Raw genomic sequence first — 8078 nt, 5'->3', positions numbered from 1 at the left:
AAAGGTGGATCCTTGTCCCCTTATATGGGCGGATGCGGTTGTGCGTCCCCACCTGCCTAGTAAAACTCGCTTGCCTCCCAAGCGCCGTGATAAGTGGCGCGGATGGGTTACCCACGTCCGTATTGATGAGAATCCCGTAACAGGGAGGTACACAATCTCTGCTTTGACAAGACGTGCCAAGGAAACCGCCTCGCAAAACATGTTGAGGTGGAAAAGTGAAAATGATTCGAACGAAGGACTTGGCTGTAGTGTAATGATGCACTGCGGAATACCTCAGCGGATTTGATTTGTGTCAATATTATTCTCTCTATGGCAATATTTGGAAGCTTATTTTGCAGAGCCGGACACTACTCTTGGTGTTTACAATCTTCTATGAAGGACTTGGAGGAGGAACCCGCCTTGCAATGCCGAAGACAATTTGCGCGCCGGACTCGTCATCATTGAAGCCTGGTTCAGGGGCTACTGAGGGAGTCCTGGATTAGGGGGTGTTCGGGTAGCCAGACTATACCTTCAGCCGGACTCCTGGACTATGAAGATACAAGATTGAAGACTTCGTCCCATGTCCGGATGGGACTTTCCTTAGCGTAGAAGGCAAGCTTGGCGATGCGGATATTCAAGATCTCCTACCATTGTAACCGACTCATTGTAACCCTAACCCTATTCGGTGTCTATATAAACAGGAGGGTTGTAGTCCGTAGGACAAAATCAACTCCATACACAACAATCATACCATAGGCTAGCTTCTAGGGTTTAGCCTCCTTGATCTCGTGGTAGATCAACTCTTGTACTACCCATATCATCACTATTAATCAAGCAGGAGTAGGGTATTACCTCCATCGAGAGGGCCCGAACCTGGATAAAAACATCGTGTCCCTTGTCTCCTGTTACCATCCGACCTTGACGCACAGTTCGGGACCCCCTACCCGAGATCCGCCGGTTTTGACACCGACAATGAGCTTGACAGACATGCGGTTGGAGCGCTCCCATTTCTCCTTATTAGCCTCATAAACCTTGCTTTTCTCAAGAAGGTTTTCATCATCAGAGGGCGGAGGAATAGGAGCTTTTTCTCTAAGTGCGCAGTCAAGGTCCATGATCACAAGGGCATTCAGAATATGCTCCTTCCAGGAAGGAAATTTGGTTTCATTGAGATGCTCAATTCCACTGATGTGCACAGAAATAGCTAATGGGTTGAAGGCTGAATTAAAGGGAAAATAACATGGATATTAGAATTAAAAAATTGTGAAAATAACATCCATACCAAATTGTAACTTATTGCATGTTATTTGCATTAGTCTGATTAATACATGCCAAAAATAAATTAAATCCTAATTCGCAACACCGTTGGGCAGTAACGAAAAAAGGAACAAATGAACTATCTTTATTGGGAAATTAATTTTAATAATCATGATCATAATCAACTTTGGTCAGAATATAATCATGCATCACAAAAATTAATTATTGCAATTACCCCAAGATATATAGTAGCCTTAGATAAAAGGTCCAAAAATAATCATGATCACATACCACGTTGGTCAGTATGTAACCATGTAGTACTAAAATTAATTATCATGATTGTCGTGAGAATATATAGCATTGTTAAACCAAAATTTCTCGTTGGTTCCATTCTAATTCAACACTTAATGCTCGTGAATAACGACTGAAATGCACGTAAAAATAATAATAATCAACCATGCAATTTAGTTAGCAGAATTAAATAAGAATGCACGTAACTTGTGCACGGGAGACGGCAGTGCAGGAATCATGCGCTGCTGCCTAACTAAAGCACTAGCAACTAATTGATGACCGGCAGCAAACAGAACTAATGCACATGTAACCTATGAAAAATACAGCAGGTGCAAAGGCTAAGGCTCTAATTTGTATGATGCAACACCCAGAAAAAAAATACTCATGAAATACAAATGTTTAAACAGCCATCTACTGTTTTAAAATAACAACAGAATTTAAAAGCTTGGCATGTAGTCTTCCTGAAAGTACCAGGAAGCTGAGGAGTTAAAACTAAATAAGCTGCACGTGCTAGTACAAGATTACTTTCCAACTCTGATGCTGCCTGGCATCGCTAGTTATTAACCAAAAATGCTTCTGTGCGGCCCAGTAATAAGTAAGACCCCGGCCAAATTAGTGGCAGCCTAGTCAGTTACGAGGAGTGCATTGTCTCGAAAAAGAAAAAGTTACGAGTGCAAGGCCGAATCCCTAATCGACCAAACCAGCTCCCTCCGTCGCCGCTACCATCAGGAAAAACGTATCGAGCGACGCGACAGTTACGAAAATGAGCCGGCTATGCGGGGAAGGTGATGATGCGCCGCGTCCTGCGCTATTACGTCCCCATGACGCGCACGGCAGCCAGAGCATCGCCCTGATGCGTGCGGCGTCGAGACTCGGCATGATGCGCACTGCGACTAATGCAGACGGCGGCGGCGGCGATGGCAGCGTGCGGCGCTCGCGTGGCTCTTAGATGCGCGCAGTTGCGGCAACACGTCGCGATGCGCTCGCCTGACACCTGATGCACGCAGCGGAGGAAGCACCACCGTGAGGCGAGTCACGTCAGCAAAAACGAGAAGACGGCGGCGCTCGGAACTGACGAGCGGCGTCACCGGTAGAATGCGTGCGCGAGGCAAGACTGCCGGCGACAATGATGCTGGCTGAAGCACGTGACCCTTGATGCGCATATACCACGCCTCCACGCGCGATTTTTAGGCAAGTTATACCAAGACAGATTTTTAGGCACGTGACCCTTGCTACTGATACCAAATGATAGAATAACTGCTGAGATTATATAAGTGCTAATGAATCTTATCTAATATACATGAACACAATTTGATCTGATGCGGTAATTAGTGGCCAGTAGATAATTATACCTCCGTTTGGAGAGGCCATCTCGGTAGAGAAATTAGAGTCTGAAGTTGATGACGAACTGCAGCAGCGTCTCCAGCACTTTGCCGAAGAAACGGCAAGGCCTTCATGTCAATGAGCTGCGCCTCTCCTGATTGAAAAGGAGTGATTCTGGGAGGAGAGGATGACTAATGCGATTGACTCATGTTTAGGTGCATCTGCTCCCTTATATAATGCGCTGACTTTGACTGTGGGACCTTAACCATATTAACATAAATTCGCCCCCCACCCCCCCCCCCCCCCCCCCCCCCCCCCCAATCACGGGCCCGATTGTTAATTGCCATTTAATTGGTATTAATCCCGAAATTAACTAATGGGCCCATATTAACTTATGGTAATTAACGTTTTGACCATTTGGTCACATAATAATTCCAACACCAAGTGCCCTGACCTACGCTATAGAGAGATCATGTGAAAACAAAGCTGAAGTTTTTGCTCGGATGAGAAGGAAAGTGATCTTCGAGCAACAGTAGACCTGTGTTCATTGTTGTTTTTTATGTTTAAGTTTATCTATCTTGCCTTAATTATAATGGTCCATGCAAATATACTTGGATGAGTTGCCAACCCAGTAGGAAGTTTGCTTTATTTTTGGTGCTACCGCCTCCTTTCTTGAAGCATTTGATGGCGTCGATCACTGGCCCAATTAGAACACGAGTTAGTGGAATCTTGTGATAAGAGTAAGGGTTGAGAGTGAGCGGGATGCGGGTTGGAGTTGGCCTGTTCAGTAACAGTTGTCTTGAGCAGAATATTTTTTCTATTTTGGAAAATGTGGCAAAGTGCATTTCATTAGAGATGGCTTTGCTGTAAATTGCATGAGTGAGAGGTTTGTTTGTTTTTTCATCAAATCGTACAATTTTTTATCTTTGTATAGAAGGGTAAAAGTATTGGTAGGTTGACTCAAGAGTTAATAACGGACACGGTGGCGTGATTGAATGGACATCATATTTTTATTTTGTGGTAATGCATGACATTCAACTATATGTTACAATGTGACAAAGACTCATGAGACATTGGATCTGCCTTCTTGGGTGTCACGGGCGGCGCACGCCTCCTCGCCCTGATAACAGTGGCGGGGAACTCCACCTTGGCGGTCTGTGGTGAACGTACGGTGTAAAGGAGAGAGGGCGTCATGACGAAGGTGAGCTGGGCGTCATTCGGCTTTAAAGGAGTGGGCTCCAGCGAAAAATATCCAGCTACGGGCTGCTTCTCCCTCTGGATTAACTCATTAGATGGACCATTAAGCTAAGCTTGTAGGTTGTAACTTAGGAGTAGCATTTTACATACTCAACTTATCTTAATCGTATACCCTTAATTAGCTCAACGAGGACACGGTCATTTGGGTATGACATTGTGCACGACGCACACGTTAGGATACTATGCTAGTACTACCAGGCAGCAAGTAAACGGATGCTGAACTTGGACAATGGCACTCTTTGTGGAAGGTTCGATTGAATCTCTGGTCAGCAGTCAAACTCATACGTACCAAATTAGAGAGGGCGATGGAAAAGCTCAATGAAGTCTCTTACAGTTTTCTTTTTGCAAACAGACTGTGTCAACATCTTGCCAAGTGGATAAATACGACGTGCGTCACAGTAGACCAGTGACCGTATATATATGAGTCCACAAGCGTATTCCGTATTCGGCTAAAATTGCCAAACTCGATGAAGTTCAAACTTAGAATTACGTATTATTTTTCCACACACGGTTCCAAAAATTAGCACCGTGTTGTGTGGGGCTGGAAATATTAGGCTACATCTGCCGTGACCTAGGATCACCGTGTTGTCTGGGGCTGGGAATATTCAGCCACATCTGCCGTGACCTACGATCAAGCCGTTTCAGCAGGCCGCCTATTTAAGCACCCGATTCCGATAGCTTCAGCACCAACTACAACTACCGCCTATAGATCCACGAGAAGTAGATGGCCAAGCACGGGCGCAAGTACAAGGATGACGCAGAGAAGGCGCTGCGCTTCCAGGTGTTCAAAGCCAACTCCGAGCTTGTCGCCAGGTCCAACGCCGATGGCACCAAGAAGTACCACCTGGCCGTCAACAAGTTCGCCGACCTGACCAGCAAGGAGTTCGCCGCCAGCTACACCGGGTTCAAGCCCGCGCCACCGGGACCCAAGATGCTGCCGGGATTCAAGTACAAGAACGTCAGCCTCTCCGCCGCCGACGAGCAGGGCGTTGACTGGAGGACCACAGGCGCACTTACCGGTGTAAAGTACCAAGGACGGTGTGATACGTACCTACTCAGTGCATGCATGCATGCACGTTCTTTACCGTGAGTAGTCCGTAATCCGTAATAAGTAAAACTTACACGACGTCGTTTGGTTTGCTACGTACAGGATGCTGCTGGGCCTTCTCTGCGGCGGCTGCCGTGGAGACCACCGGCCAGATGGTCTCCCTCTTAGAGCAGCAGCTGCTCGACTGCACCACCGAGAACCACGGGTGCGGCGGCGGCTTCATGACCTCTGCCTTCGAGTACATAGTGGACAACGGAGGCATCACCACCGAGGACGCCTACCCATACGTCACGGCCCAAGGCAGGTGCGACTCCGATGCCACGCAGCCGGCCGCCACCATCCGCGGCTACCAGGTCGTGCCCGCCAACAACGAGGACGCGCTTGCCGCCGCCGTCGCTAACCAGCCCGTGTCCGTCGGCATCGATGGAAAGCAGCCGAGCTTCCAGATGTACAATGGCGGCAACATGACCGGCGACGCCTGCGGCACAGAAATTAACCACGCGGTCACCCTGGTGGGCTACGGTGTCGAGCAGGATGGGACAAGCTACTGGCTCATCAAGAACTCGTGGGGCCAAAACTGGAGAGAAGGAGGCTACATGAAGCTCCAGAGAGGCACGGGCGCCTGCGGCGTTGACATGCTGGCATCTTACCCTGTCGCATGAACCTACCGAAGCACAAGATACATTAATTAAAATTATTACTACGCTACTCCTATATATAGAATAAACACAACCTGATTAACCGCATGTGCTTGCTTTGAAGAGATTATTAAGGGGCACTCCTTGATGTAACATGAGATTGTTTTACTATCTAATATGTACTATGAATGAGCGATTATTTGTACAATCCATTCTAGCCACCTTCGACACTATACTCTATGTTTCATGTGAGTTCACTACAAAAAAAATATATTGTCTCAACATATTCTAGGCGGTTTTTCGCTCCCTCTTCCGTTTGCTAGGAAATGTCAATTTCAATGTGGAAATTAAGAAAATGGGGGATGATAATTAAGATCGGATGCCCCAGACCCAAACTACCCACGGTCCGTTATGAAAATGTCAATTCCGTCAGGCAAAAATGCTATGAATGATCAGACGGAATGCCTCATGCCCAACTACCCGCATACGGGCCCTCACTTTTAATATACCAATGTTATCGAGACAATGTCGGCGTTTCCTTTGGGAACCTGATTCTATTGGTGCTCAAGTTCTAAGTGTTGGGGAACGTAGCAAAAATTCAAAATTTTCCTATTTGTCACCAAGATCTATCCATGGAGAAACCAGCAACGAGGGGAAGGAGAGTGCATCTACATACCCTTGTAGATCGCTAAGCGGAAGCGTTCAAGTGAACGGGGTTGATGGAGTCGTACTCGTCGTGATCCAAATCACCGGAGGTCCTAGTGCCGAACGGACGGCACCTCCGCGTTCAACACACGTACAGCCCGGTGACGTCTCCCATGCCTTGATCCAGCAAGGAGAGAGGGAGAGGTTGAGGAAGACTCCATCCAGCAGCAGCACAACGGCGTGGTGGTGGTGGAGGAGCGTGGCAATCCTGCAGGGCTTCGCCAAGCACCACGGGAGAGGAGAAGGACTTGGGAGAGGGGGAGGGCTACACCAAAGGCAAAAGGTAAGAAGTCCTCCATCTCCCCACTATATATAGGGGGGGCCAAGGAGGGGCGCCGGCCCTAGGAGATCCAATCTCCTAGGGGGGCGGCGGCCAAGGGAGGATTCCCTCCCCCCCAAGGCACCTAGGGGTGCCTTCCCCTTGTGGGACACTTCCATTAAGGTTTCCCCCACACTAGGCGCATGGGCCCTAGGGGAAAGTGGTGCCCCAGCCCACTTTGGGCTGGATCCCTTCCCACTTCAGCCCATGGGACCCTCCAGGATAGGTGGCCCCACCCGGTGGGCCCCCGGGACCCTTCCGGTGGTCCCGGTACAATACCGATGACCTCGAAACTTGTCCCGATGGCCGAAATAGGACTTCCTATATACAAATCTTTACCTCCGGACCATTCCGGAACTCCTCGTGACGTCCGGGATCTCATCCGGGACTCCGAACAACATTCAGTAACCACATACAAACTTCCTTTATAACCCTAGCGTCATCGAACCTTAAGTGTGTAGACCCTACAGGTTCGGGAACCATGCAGACATGACCGAGACGTTCTCCGGTCAATAACCAACAGCGGGATCTGGATACCCATGTTGGCTCCCACATGTTCCACGATGATCTCATCGGATAAACCACGATGTCAAGGACTTAATCAATCCCGTATGCAATTCCCTTTGTCCATCGGTACGATACTTGCCCGAGATTCGATCGTCGGTATCCCGATACCTTGTTCAATCTCGTTACCGGCAAGTCTCTTTACTCGTTCTGTAACACATCATCCAGTGATCAACTCCTTGATCACATTGTGCACATTATGATGATGTCCTACCGAGTGGGCCCAGAGATACCTCTCCGTCACACGGAGTGACAAATCCCAGTCTCGATTCGTGCCAACCCAACAGACACTTTCGGAGATACCCGTAGTGCACCTTTATAGTCACCCAGTTACGTTGTGACGTTTGGCACACCCAAAGCACTCCTACGGTATCCGGGAGTTGCACAATCTCATGGTGTAAGGAAATGATACTTGACATTAGAAAAGCTTTAGCATACGAATTACACGATCTTGTGCTATGCTTAGGATTGGGTCTTGTCCATCACATCATTCTCCTAATGATGTGATCCCGTTATCAACGACATCCAATGTCCATGGTCAGGAAACCGTAACCATCTATTGATCAACGAGCTAGTCAACTAGAGGCTTCCTAGGAACATGGTGTTGTCTATGTATCCACACATGTATCTGAGTTTCCTATCAATACAATTCTAGCATGGATAATAAACGATTATCATGAATAAGGAAATATAATAATAA

The 8078-nt window shown here is 47.8% G+C and overlaps 1 protein-coding gene across 1 annotated transcript; it reads left to right on the top strand.

Moving 5' to 3' along the window:
* The first annotated feature begins 4810 nt into the window (after positions 1 to 4810).
* LOC125526768 (senescence-specific cysteine protease SAG39-like) lies at positions 4811 to 5959 on the top strand. Its single transcript, XM_048691403.1, has 2 exons — positions 4811 to 5146; positions 5254 to 5959. Exons 1-2 carry the CDS (start codon positions 4829 to 4831, stop codon positions 5812 to 5814), a joined length of 879 nt encoding a protein of 292 aa, XP_048547360.1. The 5' UTR covers positions 4811 to 4828; the 3' UTR covers positions 5815 to 5959.
* Positions 5960 to 8078: the final 2119 nt, after the last annotated feature.

Source organism: Triticum urartu, unplaced genomic scaffold (genome assembly GCF_003073215.2).
Source record: "Triticum urartu cultivar G1812 unplaced genomic scaffold, Tu2.1 TuUngrouped_contig_180, whole genome shotgun sequence".
Lineage (NCBI taxonomy): Eukaryota > Viridiplantae > Streptophyta > Magnoliopsida > Poales > Poaceae > Triticum > Triticum urartu.
Note: the sequence above shows the minus strand (reverse complement) of the source record. Positions and strands in the feature narration are given on the sequence as shown.